The sequence below is a fragment of the Dermochelys coriacea genome, chromosome 23 (genome assembly GCF_009764565.3).
Source record: "Dermochelys coriacea isolate rDerCor1 chromosome 23, rDerCor1.pri.v4, whole genome shotgun sequence".
NCBI lineage: Eukaryota > Metazoa > Chordata > Testudines > Dermochelyidae > Dermochelys > Dermochelys coriacea.
The window spans coordinates 2,190,052-2,207,582 of record NC_050090.1 but is presented as its reverse complement, the minus strand read 5'-3'; the positions used below and the strand labels follow the sequence as shown (position 1 = coordinate 2,207,582).

The window sequence follows — 17,531 nt, the reverse complement described above, 5'->3', positions numbered from 1 at the left end:
AAAAACTGGGGGCAGGGGGAAAGAGTGTCCATCTGGCAGCTCTTTTTAAAGACTTGGAGGTGCGAAAAAGGAGAGAGAGACCATATGCTGGAGCTGGGGAGGAGAGAGGGAGGAAGGGCAGGACCAGTGTGGAAGGGGACGGGAAGGGAGACAGGAAGAGGGAGAAGGATTCCGTCTATTAAGGGAGGGAGGCTGAGATAAGAGTTTGGCTTCATCCTGGTGTTTCAAGTGTCATCTGAGAACCGCCCACAGAAATCAGAGCAAGGGCAGGAGAAATCCTGCTGAATAGCAGAGGGAGCCTTTCCCAAAGCACGGGGGCTGAGATGGCTGCAAATGGCCACAGCTCAGAGATGCTGGGTTTTGCCAAGATCACTGCTCCCACATCCCTGGACGTTATCGGTTTATTTGTAGTGTACGAAGTGAGCGTGTGGTCTAGTGGTTAGAGCTCTGCCCCCAAGCCTGCTTGGCACGTCCCTTCCCTGCCCTGTGCCTCAGTTTCCCCATCTGTAAAACGGGGTAATGAAGCTGAGCTGTTTTGTCGAGTGCTCTGTGATGCACCTGAGAACGGCTTGGTGTTGTGACAGGAGTGCTCCCTAGAGGCCGTGCTGTATAGATCTGAGGTAATGAGACGCAGGATGGAGAAATGGCTCCACAGGTGCCTCCTTTCTAACACCCTGACACGTGCGTAGCCCCTTGCAGTGGAGGGTCTCACAGCGTTTAACAAGCATTAGCAAATTCAGCCTCGCAGAAGCCGGCCTCCTGGGTGACAAGCTCCCCATTCTACTGAGTGAGTTCACGGAAGCGCTGGGAATAAAACCTACATCACTGGACCCCTACGCCTCAGACAAAACTTCTCTTTCCCCTTCCGCCCATTCATTAGGCCCCACTGCCTCAGGCTGGGCAGCTAGAGAATCCTGACTCACATGTCTGTCCCTAGCTGCTTCCAGCCTTTGCCAACCACTGCAGCCTCCAAAACCCCACAGAGCAGATTCAGAGGGACGGACCCAGCTTAAAGATTCAAACAATCCCAATAATTCAGCTCGGTTCAGCGGCAACCACTGCTGACTCTCCCAGCCGTCTGGAAAGCACGCTGTCCCCTCTTAGCTGCATTGGAGAAGGCAGCACTCCCGGGTGCCCTCAGGGAAATATGAAGCCCAAGGCCTGCGCGCATCACGCAGGAAATTAGTCAGATATTCCCTCCCAGCAGGCTTTGGAACTGACAAACCCTGACGCTAGCCACAAGCTGGTGTCTAATATTAAAGATGATTTCTTCTCTGGCAGGGGTATATGGGGCTGCTGCTCAGATAGACGGTGCTGCCTATCCCTAGCACCTGTGGCATGGCAGGCTATTAGGAGGTGAGCCAGGCCTCCTGAGGAGCTATTCCCTGCTCTTCCCCATCCCCCGACTCACGGGGTGACCCCAGGCACCCCTTCAGAAACTGACCAATGTCATCTTCCTGCTAGTTGGGGGTTTGCCCCCCTGTTCTGTTCACGAGGCTACTCCGGAACCCACTTGACTCAAAGACAGCACATGATGGCAAATCCAGTGCCTCCCTGCATCGGTTCTTCCATGGGTTAAAGACCCTCACTGCTAAACACGAGCCCATTTCTAGTCTCCACTTGTCTGGCTTCAGCTCCCAGCCACTGGCTCTCGCTGGCCTTTGCCTGCTTGACCAAGGGGTTTTCAGAAATCACTTCCCACTTGCAAACCGCTTACCCTTCTCTGGCTGGGGGACCTGCTTCAAATTGAATGCCCAGGAGCTCCTCCATTAAAGGATCGCCTCCAATTTATAACCGGAGAGCTCCAAATGCGCCCTGAAACGTGGCCTGCAGCCCCGCTAGCAGGGACCTCCAACTAGCTCCACACCCCCTTACAAGGGAAGACACAGATGGCAGCATGACACTGGGTGCATGGGAACTTTTACTGGACAGGGTGTGGGGGGGATTAATGTAAACATCCATCCAAGTCAGCTGTGGCCCTCGGTGTCACCGTTCAGGCTCTCTTGTGCCACGGGCTGGCTCCTGCCTGGCTGGCACAGCGTGGGCAAAGGGACTGGAGAAGTCCGATGTTCATCCTTTGCTCTCCCCAGCAGGAGGGGAGCACCTGGCACATGCTGTGCGTACCAGGCACATGCTGCATGGAACTGGCACACATCCACATCAGGGAGGCTAAAGCACGGCTTCCTGGTTGGCTGTTCCACTCTCACAGACGAAGATCCGTTAGGGCTGGATCCTCCATCATGTCCTAATCTCACCCTGCCGCCACCATCATTGTCCCCCTGGCCCTTTTTGGGGCAAGGGGCCTCTCTGACTGCCAGCCCTTCCTGGAGACCCTACGGAGAGCAGGATCCTGCAACCAGGCTGGCCAGAAATCAGCTGCGATGTGGTAAGCACAGGCCATGCCCAGTTATTCCTCTGCTGTTTCCCCATCCACGCTGGCGTCTCGCACCCGCTGGGAGACGCGGCTGTGGCTCGCCCGCCTTGCCACCTCCTGGCGAAGCCTCTCCAGAAGGCACTGAGCCGTCTGCTTCAGGCTGTGCTGTGTGGGAGGAGAAGGGAGAGAAGCAGTGACCTGGTGAGCGGGATGAGCACAGAGAGGTTACAGCACGGCTACTGACAACCCCAACTTCCTTCAGGAGCCAGCTCATATCGCCCACTTGCCGGAACTCACTTCAGACGACCCGACAGGCCTGGTCTCCCGCTGCTCGACTGGCCTAGCACTCGTTTCTGCTCACCCTGCACATGCATACGCACAAGAATCTTCTCCTCTGCAGTCCTGCCCGCCTGTCTGTCTCCACGTCATGTCAAATCTCCCACTAGGGCAGGGACTGCCTTGTGCGTTCCTTGTCTGGACAGCTCCCAGCACAATGGGTTCCTAGGTGGCTAGCAAAATGATAACCAATCTCCGCTGAACGGATCTGCTCTTTCTTTCTCTGCTAGTTGTTCTGTATCCTGACTCGTGTCTTTAACTCTGGCAAGCGGCCTGCGGTGCGTCGTGCACAGAACGCATGTTGCAAAATTGTCTGGCATTTCTGACTGCACCCCAATGTCAAACTGCGGGACTCAGGCCTGGTACCTTTCCCTTGTGACAGCTAGGTTTGCAGGCGGCGTTTGGGGCTGTACTTAGGGCTGACCACGGGGAGCCAGACTAGGGAAACTCAGACGTTTGCCTTTTCTCAGCCCTAGAGACAATCTCCCTCTTCCTTCCTACAGTCAGCAAGGGCAGAAACTCCTGCCTCTGTTTACGAGACTGCGGCTCTCCAGGAAGATTCTCCGAGAGGACAAAACCTGCAATACAAGGACCACGGGGCTAGGGCAGCCCTCCCGACCCTGGGCAGCTCCTGTTGGAGCAGCGCCTGGTATATAAGCTCCCCATTGCTGCATGCAACATTCTGGCTGTGCTCTGCAGCAACTGTGCTGGGGACATTCGCCACCACTTGGAAATGGGGTTTTTATATCCCCATGTGCTGCCCTTCTCTGTTCCCCGACAGGCAGGGGCCAGTGTTTTTATTTTAAATGAATCGTTAATAGGCAAAGAGCAGAGTGGAGAAGGGACTCGACTGAGCTACGAATTCTGAGCTCGTTACCCTCGGCCCATACAAGCGCCGGCGGATTCCCAGCAAGGTAAGGTCCAGGGAATCTAGACATGATAAAAGGAAATATTCCTTCGTGTGGTGGGAAGGCACAGGAGGTGGTGTTCACAGCACAATAGATCAGAGGGTAGGTTATCACAATGCTTCTATCACCAATAACATTTGCAGCTAAACTAGGAAGAGCCAAATCTATTGCATCTGCAGATCACTGCAAGGAATCCCCCTGTCTTCCCATATCGTTAGCCTGTGACACTATCAGAAGTTGGGAAAGGTTGTTTTTTTTAAAATCATCTTCTGTACCTGGTACTAGGCACTACTGAATGCTGCACCACCCAACTGGATGGACCAGTGACCAGAGTCAGTACAGGAAGAGGCAGGAATACCCAATTAGATGGCTCAACAGTCTGCAGAGGTCAAACAAAACCCGCTTCCTACATCCCTCCTCCCCAGCCATGCTTGGCATCCCCAGAGTTCTGCAGTATGGATCTTCTCAGCTCTGGGAATTCTGGGAGACTCCCGATTGGCTAGTGAGAGGGGCAGACTCCCTCAGGGTGGAACATCTCACAATTGCAAGGGTGGGGGACCCGATCCCCAGAAATAGGGACCACAAGGCTACATCAGAAATCTAACTTTAAAATATTACTCACACATTTCTTGCAGTATATTTCATCCCCAAAGATTGCAGAGGATTTAAGCCGCATATGCAAGGATCACTTCAGCTGCCACAGGCATGCAACCACCTCCAGGCTGGGATGTGGCAGCTGTTTAACATCTGCATAGCAACCCCACGCACCAGTTTAGGACAGGAAGTGAGGCAGAACCCCGGGTCCAACTAACAGGAGAGTTTTCAGCCAGAGAGAAGGTCATTATCGTTGGCCAGGACACTGGGACAGCTGAAGTCGGAGAGCTACCGAGATCTGCTTGGCCTTCTCAGAGGAGCCAACTCACCTGCAGAACATGCAGCCCCTTCAGACACACCACGGCCAGCTCACAGAGCCCATCGCAGGTCAGGTCTGCGTACTCCATGGACAGCAGGGGGCTGGGGAAACTCCGCTTCCAGAGCAGATGGAACTCCCCAGCGGGCTGCAAGGAGGGTTCGGCCTCTGCCACGCCCGCACCGGTAGCTCCCGCGCGCCAGTACTTGTAACAGAGCAGCTCCTGCAGCGGGGGCGAGAGAAAAATGCCGGGAAGCAGGCAGGCGATTTTGCGGTGGACAGAGATGGGCCAGGCTGCGCGGGCAGGGGCGGCGTAACCCGACGGGACGCAGGCGCAGCGTCAAATGACCAACATCGGCAAAAGAGCCAGGGAGCTCCTAATCAACCCCCATCTCTGAGCAGCCATCTCTCCTCCAGAAGGCCTAGCATTTGCTGGCCCATTTCAGCAGAAGCCATGCACAGGTGCACAGGACACACACACACACACACACACACACACTTTAAACCTTGTTAGCCAGTAGAACTCCCTGCCACAGGATTTCACTGAAGCCAAGAGCTTAGCAGGATTCAGTGAGGGATGACTGTGTGATTAACAAGAAAAATCCGGCATTCGAACAGTGAGGATTTGGCAGGGCTAGAAATTTTCCTGCTTTGGGACAAGAGCTGAGCTCTAGCCACTAGGGGGCGTAACAGGGCCTCACCTTATCTGGTGCTCAACCGGACACTGCCTCAGTTTCCCCAATTCTGCAGCCAAACAAAATCACCACAACCTGGGGCTTTGTACTTTTTATCCTAAGACAGTTCAACTTAAAACCAGGCACGCCCAACTTCTGTCTGCAGGCTCACCAGCTCAGGAGACCCCTCCCGAGGGCTCCCATCCTCCACACAGACCAGGTGCCACAGCTCCCCAACTCCTTTGAATCTTTCTCTGAACTCCGGCTGCCTTTATATCTGGCTAGGGGGTCATATGGAGCTGAGGGTTAGAGGGGATCACAAATCGAATGTGTGTCAATCACGTGATGCAGTTGTGAAAAAAGTGAATAGCACTCCAGGGTGTGTTAACAGGAGTGTCGCGCATAAAACACGGGAGGTAACTGTCCCGCTTTGCTCAGCGCTGGCGAACACACTTTACTAAAGATGTGGACAAACTTGAGAGAGCCCAGAGGAGAGCAACAAAAATGAGAAAAGGTTTAAAACACCTGATCTAGGAGGAGAAGTTAAAAAAAACTGAGCACGTCTAGTTTGGAGAACAGATGAGTGAGGGGGAACCTGAGAATAGTCTTCAAGGCTGGTACAAAGAGGACGGTGATCAATTGTTCTCTATGTCTACTGCTGGTAGGACAAGGAGTAACGAGCTTAATCGGCAGCAAGGGAGATCTAGGCTGGATATTAAGACAAACTTTCTAACTCTAAGGATGGTTAAGCTCTGGGACAGGTGACCCAGGGAGGTTGTGGATTCCCTGTCACTGGAGGATTTAAGACCAGGTTAGGCAAACCCCTGTCTGGGTTGGTCTAGGTTCACTTGGCCCTGGCTCAGCGCAGGGGGCTGGATGCAATGCCCTCTCGAGGTCCCTTCCAGTCCGACATTTCGATGATGCTACGATGATTCTACGATCTCCCAGCAGCCCTGAACCTGAGTCACATGACCCGAGGCCAGCAGAACCAGGAGGTGGAAATACCGTGGGAGCGCCGCCCCAGCGTAAACTCATGCATGCCCAGCATGGAGGTGGGGGACGATGGAGGCGAGAGTGGGACCCAGGGAAGTGTCACAGGCCAGAGAGCAGGTAGAAACCCCTGGGACCCCCCTTCCCTGCCTGGAGCCAGCTGACCCTCTCCCCCACCTGGCAGAGTCTCAGTACCTCCTCTAACCCCCTCTATTACGCCTCTGCCCCCCATTTGCAGGGAACTTCTAGGGAGTGCCCCCTACACTCAGCCTGGTAAAAGGGCCAGGCCACCTTCCTCTGAAGCAGCTGGGACTGGCCAATCCCTCAGTGCCCCTATTACAGATTCACACAGTGGATCCCACCTGATATACGCTCTCGCTCCCTGCCTGGGGTCGGCCCTAGACCAGCCCGTTTCCATGGATTTCACCATGCAGACAGGGAAGCAGCAGCCCACCTCCAGCAGACTGCCATGCCCCTCCACCTACCTGTCCATAGGTGCCCAGGAGTATCTCGGGCGCTCCATCAAAATCGATGTCAGTCACCAGGGCACAGAGCACGCTGTCATGCTGGTCACTGGCTGGCAGGGTCAGCTGGTCTGCCAGCCCATGAGTCAGGACGTTCCTGGGGGGCACGGTGGGGGAAGTTACCAAACACAGAGCAGGGATCTCCCGAGGCCCAGCCCAGCCCCCTACACGCTGGGCCACACTGCATCTCAAACCGCCCCCCAGGTAGCCTGGGTCAGGGTCAGGACTGAGGACGGCTCCCCGGGGGGGGGACCCTGGCTCTGGGAAAGGCTGCCACTTGCTTGGTTAGACGAGCTGTTCCCCTCCTGGTCACGGCCTTGTCTCCAACGGCCAGCCAGGCCGCAGCAGCTCTCCGATGCTCAACCCTATGCTCACTCTGCCCTTGCAACCCTGTCATCCCCAGCCAGGGCGTGGAAAGGGCCCCATGGTGGGACACCGGCAAAGCGCGTCTTGGCACGTCCCCGCCCCCAGCACTGACCTGTATACCACGGACAGCTCGATGGTGCTAGTGACGAGAACACTGTAGCCCTGGTCGCCTGCATTACCTAGTGGGAGCAGACACGGCAGGTGGTGACGGGGAGATACACCAGCCAGCGGGCTAACGCTTGGCTCCCAGCCATTGCAGAGCTCTGGGCAGCTTCCCTCTCCCCATCTGCCAGGCAAGCTCATCTGGGCCCTCCTCGACCCCACTCCACCTGCTGCCTTGCTTCAGCCTGACTCCATTGCTGGGGACAAGCGAAGCGGAAAGCAGGACTCCAGTGGCCTGAACCACCCCGAAATGTGCCCCCCAAGACTTAGAGCACAGAACAAGTGGCTGTGAGCTAACCCACCTGAACCCCAGGCAGCCCCAAAGGCCTGGAAACTGGAGCGAGGGAGGGGACTGGGTCTGTTTGCGAGGGCGAGGGAAAGCATTCTGTACTCTGCGCTGCAAGGGTTAACGTGCATCAGGCCCCACAGAGCACCCTGTGAGTTACAAATGAACCCCCCCAATGTCCGCTTGGTCAATTCTAAGCCACGCCTCCCACCCCCAGCTCCCTTCGTGCTTACCATCCTGGGCAGGGTCACCCCCAGGGGACGGCAGCCTGAACAGCAGGACCTTGGAGATGGGGCCGTCCTGCTGAATGCTCCAGCTCTGCAGCACCTCTGCAACGGAGAGACACAGGACGCTGAGGGCAAGGTGGGCGACCAGGCGACAGCTGGGTGGGATTTTTTGGACAAAATGTTCTCCCGCCGAGTCCCAAAACCATTAGTGGGAAAGGATCAGTTTTGACGAATTTCCCGACTGAAAAAAAGTTAAAATGTTTCAGAAAAGTTGGGGCGTGGGAGAGGGGGCGTGGGTTTAAAATTTAACGTAGTTTACACTAAACAAAGGGGGGGGTTGCAATCGAAACATTTGGAAATTAACAAAACGTTTCCACTGACCTGAACCCGGATTCGTTTTGGTTTTGGTTTGTCGGGCTGTGAAATCGGGGGGGGGGAGGAGGGCGGCAATTTTGACTTTTTGTCCCAATTCGGGATGGAAATGGCTTCGAAATCTCCAACTCCCAGCAGAGATGGGAATGCCCATCAGACCCTATCTGGCCAAGCCTCTGTCCCGAGGGGTGTAGCAGGAAGCTCCCACAGTCCACTCCCCAGGGCTGTGCAGAACCTTGGTTCAGATGAGTTCCCCTCCTTCTCAAGCTAATTCATATTCAATCTAACTAGTGTGTTAGACAGTTTGCGTTTTTGTTTATTTACTAGGTAATCTGCTTTGATCTGTTTGCTATGACTTATACTCACTTAAAATTTATCTTTTGTAGTTAATAAGCTTGTTTTTGCTTTATCTAAACCAGTGAGTTTGAGTGAAATGCATGGGAAAACATAGCTCAAGGGACAAAGGCTGTTGGCTAATCCTCTCCACACCGAGGGGGAGGCAAACTGGATAATAAAATTCATACTGGTTGGGGTTTGGACCAGGGCAGGACGGCACAGCCCTTGGCTCCTAGCTTGGGAAGCCGGTGGTTATTTTGGCTGTAGCCTTTCTATTGTTGGTTCATACAGTGGCTAGCCAGAAAGCCTGCAGATAACTGCAGATGGGTGTGTTCCTACCTGTGTGAATGCTGGCGGAAGTGTGGGAACAGAAGCAGGTCTGCAGCTTGTCACAGCAGCTCAGTGAGAGAGGAAGCCCAGGCTGGTGGGTCAGAGGGCTCAGCGGTACCCCAGTTCCAGGTGGCACCATGGGGGGAACCCATCACACCCGGCTCACCCACGGATGTCTTGCGTGCCCTTGGAAGGGTAGCCCCAGCTCACCTCTGCTGGCCTGCTCTACCTGGGCCACCCGGATGTAGCCACTTTGGCACCCAAATGCTGTGAGACGCCGGCCTGAGCCAGGGATGTTGCAGACGTCCAGCCACAGCACGCTGCAGGGGGAAACACAAGACGTGGGGCTGTGTGCCGCCGGAGGGAGGGGACACTGCCCCAAGAAGGAGGAGGTGGGAGAGGAAAGGAAAAGGCAGTGAGAGAGAATAAGGCGGGAAAGGAGGAGAACGTGTCGGGGGGACCAGAAGCTGCAGGGCTGAGAGTAGCAGCAGGAAGCCCTTGCACGTGAGCACTAGGCTGAGCCCACCTGGATGGCCAACAGGGCAGAGATCACGACCACACTTCCCACTTGCTACAGCGGTGGAGGAGGTCTAGTTAGGTGGGGCAGGCGACCGAGTGTGGGAAAGGCTGGGAACCACTGGTGTTAGCGGGGTATAAACCATGGGTTAGAGCCGCAGCTGGTGTCAAATGAAGGTCTCGACTCCAATGGAGTGACACCGATCGGGGGATCTGGCCTCTGCCCCGCCCATGCTAACACAGACACCTCCTCCCCCACACTGCCACTCAGCCCCCCAGGAGAATGCATCCCTAATAAACCATTTCTCCTACTTGCTGGGCAGCTCCTGGAGCTCCGGGAAGAGGTTCTGCACGGGCTGCTCCTCGAACTGGTGCAAGCCTTCGTTCTGCAAGGGGAAATCGGTCCCGTCATCAGTCCAGGCCTGGCCAGACACTGCACTCAGATTAACTGGGATTGGCTCCCGGTGTCTCCCATTGAACTTGCCCCAGTGTGCCTTTGAGGCAGCATGGCCTAGTGGTTGGAACACCACACAGCCTCAGGAGACCCGGGATCTATTTCCAGCTCTGCCTTTGGCCTGCTGGGCAACCTTGGGCAAAGTCACTTCTCTTTCCCTGTGCCTCAGTTTTCCCATCCCAAAAGGGATGATGAGACTAGCCTCTTCTGTAAAGTGCTGTAGGATCTACTGATGAAGAGTACTAGACAACACTTTGCTATAGCCACACAGAATTTTTTTTTTTTTTAAAGGGATAGAGCACACATTCCTTCCCCAACGCAGATACCAGCAGCACTGCATCTCTGAGAAGGAAGTGAACCTGCACCAGGTGTCACACAACAAGCTCCCAGTCTTGTGAGGCCCAGGGAAGGGGAAGAGAGCCACAGGGTGCAATGCAAGTGCAACAGTGCGGGGCTCTTAGTATTAGAGAAGCAATGAAGGGCCATGGTGGATTCTCAGCACTTGGAGTCTCTCTCTCAAGACAGGACATCTCTTCCTAAGAGCTCTGCTCTAGCTCAACCACAAGCTATGGGCTGGAGGCAGAAAGAACAGGGGGAAATTCTTCAGCTGGTGTTATGCAGGTCAGCACAGAATCCCCCATTTCCTGTCCTAAAGTTCTGTACAGATGGCTGGGGAACAGTTGCCAGACTTCACCCCTTTGGGGAACACATTTGGCATTGCGTGAGCGAGTGCTGCCCCACCCCACTCCAGAGGCAGCTGCATGTCAGCCCTGCGTGAGGGATCCCCATGTTATCAGCTGCCCCACCCTATTCCAGAGGTGGCTGCATTTTAGTGAACGTAAGTAATCCCTGTGTTGGAGAGGAAAGGCGCCACGCCACACAGGAATCAATTGTTCTCCAAGTGACCTCCAGAGCACATGGCTCTGTACCAGGGCAGAACCCAGCAGCACATGGCTTCTCCTGTGCACTGATCTCACCTCTTTGTACAGATGAATGCAGGGGTCGTTCCCACTTAGCAGAAAGACTGTCTCTGGCTGGTCTCCAACATGGACTCTAGAAGAGCAGAAAAGGAAAATAATTACCAGGAGAAGCGGCGATTCCACACACTTGAGGACTCAGCTGCGGGAAAGGTGCTGCTGGAGGAAAAACTTTGCTGCCGATGGATCTCAAAACGCTTTGCATCGGCCTGGTTCTGAATGGTGCTGAGCACCCTGATTCTCAGGGACTTCAGCAGGACTTGAGAGTGTTTAACACTTCGGGATCCAGCACACACAGTCCACCACCACTGCAATGCAGCCAGCTCTGGGGTGGAAAGCTGTAACTCTTTAACAGTGAATGGCAGTGCCATTAGGTAGGTTAGGATAGGGGGAGGAGAAATTAAATTGCAAAGGGAATTTAGGAACGCAGAATGGAGTTTCCCTGGGATGGAATTTGGACTGGATACCGCCCAGGGCTGACAATCCTAACTCTCAAGAAAAGTGCTATCGGATCTTTAAGGAGCATGAACAATCCTAGGTCTGGTCTACACCTAAAAACATAGGTTGATGTAAGCTGCCTGCACCACCCTATTTGCACATGTGTCTACACTTCCATTTGTCTCCAGCTGACATAAACGTCCCGTTACAGCAACGCAGTCCAACCTCCTCCCCAGGCAGTCTGGCATGATGGCCAACCTACCAAGATCAACACAGAGCGAGCATAGACACTGTGTGACCTGCGCTAATCCTAACAGTCCTCCAGCTGCTGTCCCACAATGCCCCATTCCCTGCATCAGCGACTGCTCTGGTCACAATTGTAAACTCCACTGCCCAAGGGTCATGGAGACTGGAAGCCACCCCTGCGTGTTTCTGAAATGCCTTTCCTGGATCATCCACCTTGTTGTGCACAACTGCCCAGCCGACCATGCCCGTTCCACATACTAGACACATCCAGGCCTCCGAAAGACAGGATGGTAAATCCCAAAGTCTTCAATGTCTTTTTTACAGCCGATGTTTAAAGAAGGGAGGGGCTGGGGGGGATGGACGGTCATGCCACGTGGAGCGGAGATTGCTAGTGTGAGCTCGCAGGCTCATGTATGGGAAGAGAAGAGAATGGCGGAGCGATATACGTACTCCGCATGGTACAGCTGGAATGGGGTGAACTGCAGCTCCAGGTTCAAGCAGCTTTCTGGAGGAGAAGAACAGAGATGAGTAAGAAGGTAAATCTGACACAGAATTGCCTGCCGGTTCTCTAACAAAACACCACCACAAATCGCACCACAGGCTCTCTGAGAGTCAGAGGCTGCGACCCAGAGGACCTGCTTTGAAGTTTAGCATTCCTGAAATCTACGCTTTAACCCCCACCTCAAAGGAAGCAGTAGATGCCCGTGTGGCCAGGGATCTAAGAGATCGGCACTCAAGTCCCAGCGCTGCCACAGGCTCGTTGTGTGACCCTGGAAAATCACGGCACCTCACCAGGCCTCACGCCCTCACCGGAGGGTGGTGACAGGGCAGCTAGAGTTAAGGTCACAGCCAGATTTCTGTTTCAAGCCCGACTCTTATACGTCCTCTAAAATCTGCAGGGGAACTTAGATTGAACAGGAATGTGGTGTGCCTCGTGGGGATGCAGGGTAGGCTAGTGAGCCGTATTGGGGGTCATGCGACAAAGGAGTTTCTGAGACACAGACGCCTCCCCACCCCTCAAAACTGCTTTTTTCAAGGTTCACAGATTTTTTCCAATACGCAACAGGGTTCAAAGCGGGCTGTGAAAGGATAAAAAGAGGGTGACAATATTTCCTTCAGCTTACTGTTTGGCTGCCCTGGCTGTTAGCCTGTACGCTCTTTGGGGCAGGGACTCTCTATTATTAGGTGCATGTGCAGCATCCGGCACAATGGGGCCCTGATCTTGGTCAGGATCTGGGCAGCACCTGGCACAATGGGTCCCTGATCTTCGTCGGGGTCTGTGCGGCGCCTGGCACAATGGAGCTCTGATCTTGGTCAGGGTCTGGGCAGTGCCTAGTACAACGGAGGCCCTAATCTCAGTTGGGGTCTCTAGGCAGTACCATAATATTCATAATTCAAATTAGGCTGGGGAACAGACAGTCATTCTGTCAATCTTGCACTGCCCCCTGCCCTAGCTATGGGCTAAACGGGACGTAGCAAGAATTAAGAGGGGAGAGGGACCTACCCCAGGATTCTAGGAAAGCTGAAGGGCCTAAAATTTAACAAGAGCCTCCTGATAATATTTCCTTTTTAACATGTTTCCATAGTAAGACGACAGGAGGACCCGAGTAAATCCATAAGTGTCTTCAAGATGAGGATTACAACAGTGTTAAAATACCGGCCACCCAGCTCAGTTCTGCAGGCAGTGCATTTAATCTGATTGAAGGATGGGTGCACCAGAAAAGTTACGCTAGACAGCCAGTTCTAGCAAGAATTCTCTGAAGTAACTTAAATATCTTCATCTCTGGAACATTTTTCAGCACCTGTCAGCCTGCAGAATCCCCAAGGGTAACTCACCTACCACTAAAATGCAGCCACCTCTTGGCTGGGCTACAGCAGCTGTTCAACCGCACACAGAACTGCCATAGCATTGCAACTGTTATTTGCTGTTTATTATTTGGATTACAGCAGCGCCCAGAAGCCCCAACCACAAGCAGGAGCCCATCATGCCAGAGGCCGTACAGACATACAGGAAGGGACAGTCCCTGCTTGGAAGGACAGAAAGTTCCGCAACTGGAACAAACGTGGGAACTTTAGAAAGACAATACCATTACTCACATTGGCCTGGACCCCAGGGATGACAACCAGAGCTTTAGGGAAAGCACGGGGGGACCTTTTGCAACCTGTAACTGGCCAGATTTCAGTTAGGTCTTCTCTGAAAGAAGGTGCCTCACAGGGGAGAGCACCCACCCTTCAGAGCACTCCCAGTTAAGTCACTAACACCACTCCCTGCAGCATCTGTGTTTTCCCTAGAGATCCCCCAGCTAAGTACTGAGCCAGGCTGATGTGGCTTAGCTTATAAGATGTGATAAGATCGCAGCCCTTAGGTTCACTGCAGGAGGCCAATTATATTTACTCTCTGCTGCCCTGCTCCCACCAGACAACAGCACAGGGGTCAGAGGTCAGACATTAGCTTGGTTACTTACGTGCTATGGAGTCCAGGTTATATTCCGATCCAGGCTCATAGTCACAATAAATGTTCAGAAACGGACTCGCTTTATCTCCAGAGTCCTGGAAAGAGAGAGGGGAAGAGGAACCCGTCTGAGGATCATCAGTGATGTTAGCTTAGGGGGTAACAGAACCTGTGGGGTTCATTTCAAAGCACAACATTTTTAAAAGGACACATTATCATACCATTTCCGTAAGGGAACGGACAGTTCTGGGAACCAACAATGGAGTCTAAATCCTAGTTCTCTACTATTATTTATTATGTAGGATCCCTGGACATGCCTGGACCAGCATGCCACGGCGCTAGGCAGAAACTCAGAACAAAACCACACTCCCTGCCCCACAAAGCTTATAGTCTAATTATCTCACTAGAGGCAACAGATGGACCTGGACTGAGGAATACAAGGGAACAATACTGGCCTGTATAATAGGCAGTTAATCAGGGGCTCAAAGTTGTCACTGTCATGGGAATAACAGCTGGTTCAGTGGCCTATGTAACATCTAGCACTTTCCATCAGTAGATCTCAAAGCACTTTCCAAAGGAGGGTGGTATAATTATCTCCATTTTATAGATGGGAAAACTGAGGCACAGAGCAGGTCTCAGACCTCTTTCATGCTAGCTGTCTCAGCAAAGAAGCCAAGAATTTGGGCTGAGATTTTTCATATGAGCTAATTTGACTTAGGCACCCAAATCCAATTGAAACGCAACGGCAATTGGGCATCTAAGTCATTTAGCCTCTCTGGGTCTCCACTGCCTATCTGTACACTGAGGATAATAGAATGGATCTACCTCACAGAAGTGTTGTAAGAATAAGCACATTAAAGACAGCGAGGCGCTCAGACACTACAGTAATGAGGATTATATAAGGTCGCTAGTTTAGACAGATGTGCATGGAGTTAGATAGATTAGATCTGCACCCAGGACACATGGCAGGACTGCGTACACAGTGTAGAAGTTTGCCCTGCTGCTGACTGGGATGTAGCAGTTTTGTTGCTCGCTACATCTTCAGGGATTTCACTCCAGGACCTTCCACAGAGCTACATGCACTTTAAATAACAAACTCCATCTGTTGAAGAAAGTGGAGGGCAGGAAAGGAAAAGCAGGTACCTTAATGAAAGTTATTCCCACCACGAGACCCCTCTTCGGCGGCGACTTGCTGAAAGTGTCAATCGAGACAATCTCAGCATCAACTGCCAAGAAACAACAAATCATTGACAAAACTGGTTACTATTATTTGTACCAGGGAACAGGTCCCCATGGTGCTAGTGTTGTACAAGCACAGACTAAAATAACAGTCCCTGCCTTGAAGAGTTTACCATTTTAAATTAACAGTTTAGATTTTTGCCAAAGGTCACAAAGTTTAATGCAATAATAATAAACTTTGCACAATACTTGACTCCTGTTTGCAGGCCTTATACAAACAAAGAGTGTTTTTCCATAACCGCTCAGGTGCCTATAAAAACAATGGCTACGTTGCACCAGAGGGAGGATCTCAAAGCAATTTACAAAGATCAGTCCCATTATCCTCATTCCAGAGACAGAGAGAGAAACTGAGACACAGGTACAAGGCCACACAAAGAATCCTTAGGAAGGCTAGGAACAGAACCCAGGAGTCCCCATTCCCTGTTCTAACCTCAAAACCCCACTCCTCTCCCAAAACCCAGGAGTCCTTATTCCCAGCCCCCTGACCTAACAATGACTACCAGACCCTCCCTCTGCCCCAATCTGACCTCTCTCACCAAGGAAATAAGTGAAAAGGTCCCTGTCACCCACCTCGGTTGGACTCACCCCAACCTGAGTGTGCTCTCTAACCTCTCTACCCAGGAATGGAGGTGAACTGAAGCGTCCCCAACCCCAGAATGACCCCATGACCCCTCTCACCAGGGATATAGGTGCATTGCAGTTCCAATAAAGTGAGCTGTAGCTCACGAAAGCTTATGCTCAAATAAATTTGTTAGTCTCTTAGGTGCCACAAATACTCCTGTTCTTTTTGCAATTCCCTTGGCCACCCACCCCTGCGTGACCCCTGGCTCCAGAATGACCCCCGACCCCTCTCACCAGGGATGTAGGTGAATTACAGCCCCCTGGCCACCCATCCTTTTGTGACCCCTGACCCCAGAATGACCCCTGGCCCCTCTCACCAGGGATGCGGGTGAATTGTAGCCCCCTGGCCACCCACCCCTGTGTGACCCCTGACCCCAGAATGACCCCCGACCCCTCTCACCAGGGATGTAGGTGAATTACAGCCCCCTGGCCACCCATCCTTTTGTGACCCCTGACCCCAGAATGACCCCTGACCCCTCTCACCAGGGACGTGGATGAATTGCAGCCCCCTGGCCACCCACCCCTGCGTGACCCCCGACCCCTCTCACCGGGGATGTAGGTGAATTGCAGCCCCTTGGCCACCCACCCCTGCGTGACCCCTGGCTTCAGAATGACCCCCGACCCCTCTCACCAGGGATGTAGGTGAATTGCAGCCCCCTGGCCACCCACCCCTGCGTGACCCCTGACCCCAGAATGACCCCCGACCCCTCTCACCAGGGATGTAGGTGAATTGCAGCCCCCTGGCCACCCACCCCTGCGTGACCCCTGACCCCAGAATGACCCCCGACCCCTCTCACCAGGGATGTAGGTGAATTGCAGCCCCCTGGCAACCCATCCCTGCGTGACCCCCGACCCCTCTCACCAGGGATGTACATGAATTGCAGCCCCATGGCCACCCATCCTTTTGTGACCCCTGACCCCTCTCACCAGGGACGTGGATGAATTGCAGCCCCCTGGCCACCCACCCCTGCGTGACCCCCGACCCCTCTCACCGGGGATGTAGGTGAATTGCAGCTCCCTGGCCACCGGCCGCAATTTCTGCCGCAGGTCCTGGTAGCGGAAGTAAATCACCTTCCCCTTCAGCGTGGCCACGAGGAGCCCCCTGGGGCCCCCGCCGCAGGCTCGCCCCGGGCCCCCCGCGCCCTCCGCTGCCTCCGGCCCAGCCTCCCCCTCGCCAGCCCCGGCCAGCGCCGCCAGCCCGTAGACGTTGCTCTGGGAGGCCAGGCGGGTGAAGCTGTCCTCCGGCAACGGGCAGCCCCGGCGCGCCCCCGGGGGCTGAGGCGGCTCCATGACAGGCGGCCTCGTCACGTGAGCAACCGCCGCCGGCAGGCGCCCTTGGCCACCCGCACTCCCGGGCCAGGCAGCTCAGCGGACACCTCCCCGCCGAGAGGGCGGGTCCTCGCCGGCCGGGCAGGCGCTCGCGGGGGCACCTCGGCCAGCGGGCGGGCCTCGCGCAGCAAGCGGCGCCAGCGTCGCGGCGGGTGACGTCACGAGGCCGGGCCGGGCAATGGGCCCGGGTCCAAAATGGCGCCCACGGGGGAGCCGGGCGGAGCCGTGTCCCCTCTCGGAGGGGAGGGGGGTGTCTGGGTCAGCCCCCCCCCCCGCATGCATGGGGTAGGGGATGGGTAGCCACGCCCCCTCTCTGGGGCAGGAGGTATGGGGAAGTCCCCCCATGGGGCAGGAGCTGGAAGGGGTCACTTGAGGCACCCCCAAGGGGCAAGGCAGCCATGCCCCCTCGGTGGGGGAGGGGAGACAACGGTCACCTGGGGCTGCCCCCCCATAGGGCAGGGGAT

At 54.5% G+C, this 17,531-nt stretch overlaps 1 protein-coding gene across 1 annotated transcript; it reads right to left on the bottom strand.

Moving 5' to 3' along the window:
• Nucleotides 1-1,903: 1,903 nt before the first annotated feature.
• Nucleotides 1,904-17,098, bottom strand: KPTN (kaptin, actin binding protein). Its single transcript, XM_038382348.2, has 12 exons — nucleotides 16,731-17,098; nucleotides 15,022-15,104; nucleotides 13,892-13,976; nucleotides 11,877-11,931; nucleotides 10,743-10,818; nucleotides 9,624-9,697; nucleotides 9,006-9,115; nucleotides 7,764-7,859; nucleotides 7,195-7,261; nucleotides 6,678-6,813; nucleotides 4,542-4,751; nucleotides 1,904-2,539 (listed from the first exon to the last, which is right to left on the bottom strand). The coding sequence occupies exons 1-12, from the start codon at nucleotides 17,026-17,028 to the stop codon at nucleotides 2,408-2,410; spliced, it is 1,422 nt and encodes a 473-aa protein (XP_038238276.1). The 5' UTR covers nucleotides 17,029-17,098; the 3' UTR covers nucleotides 1,904-2,407.
• Nucleotides 17,099-17,531: the final 433 nt, after the last annotated feature.

Coding starts and splice junctions, on each gene's coding strand:
- KPTN (XM_038382348.2), bottom strand. CDS start 17,028: ATGGAGCCGCCTCAGCCCCCGGGGGCGCGCCGGGGCTGCCCGTTGCCG. Junction 13,977..15,021: donor TGGGAATAACTTTCATTAAG/GTACCTGCTTTT, acceptor CTCTCTTTCCAG/GACTCTGGAGATAAAGCGAG. Junction 9,698..10,742: donor GCATTCATCTGTACAAAGAG/GTGAGATCAGTG, acceptor TTCCCCTTGCAG/AACGAAGGCTTGCACCAGTT.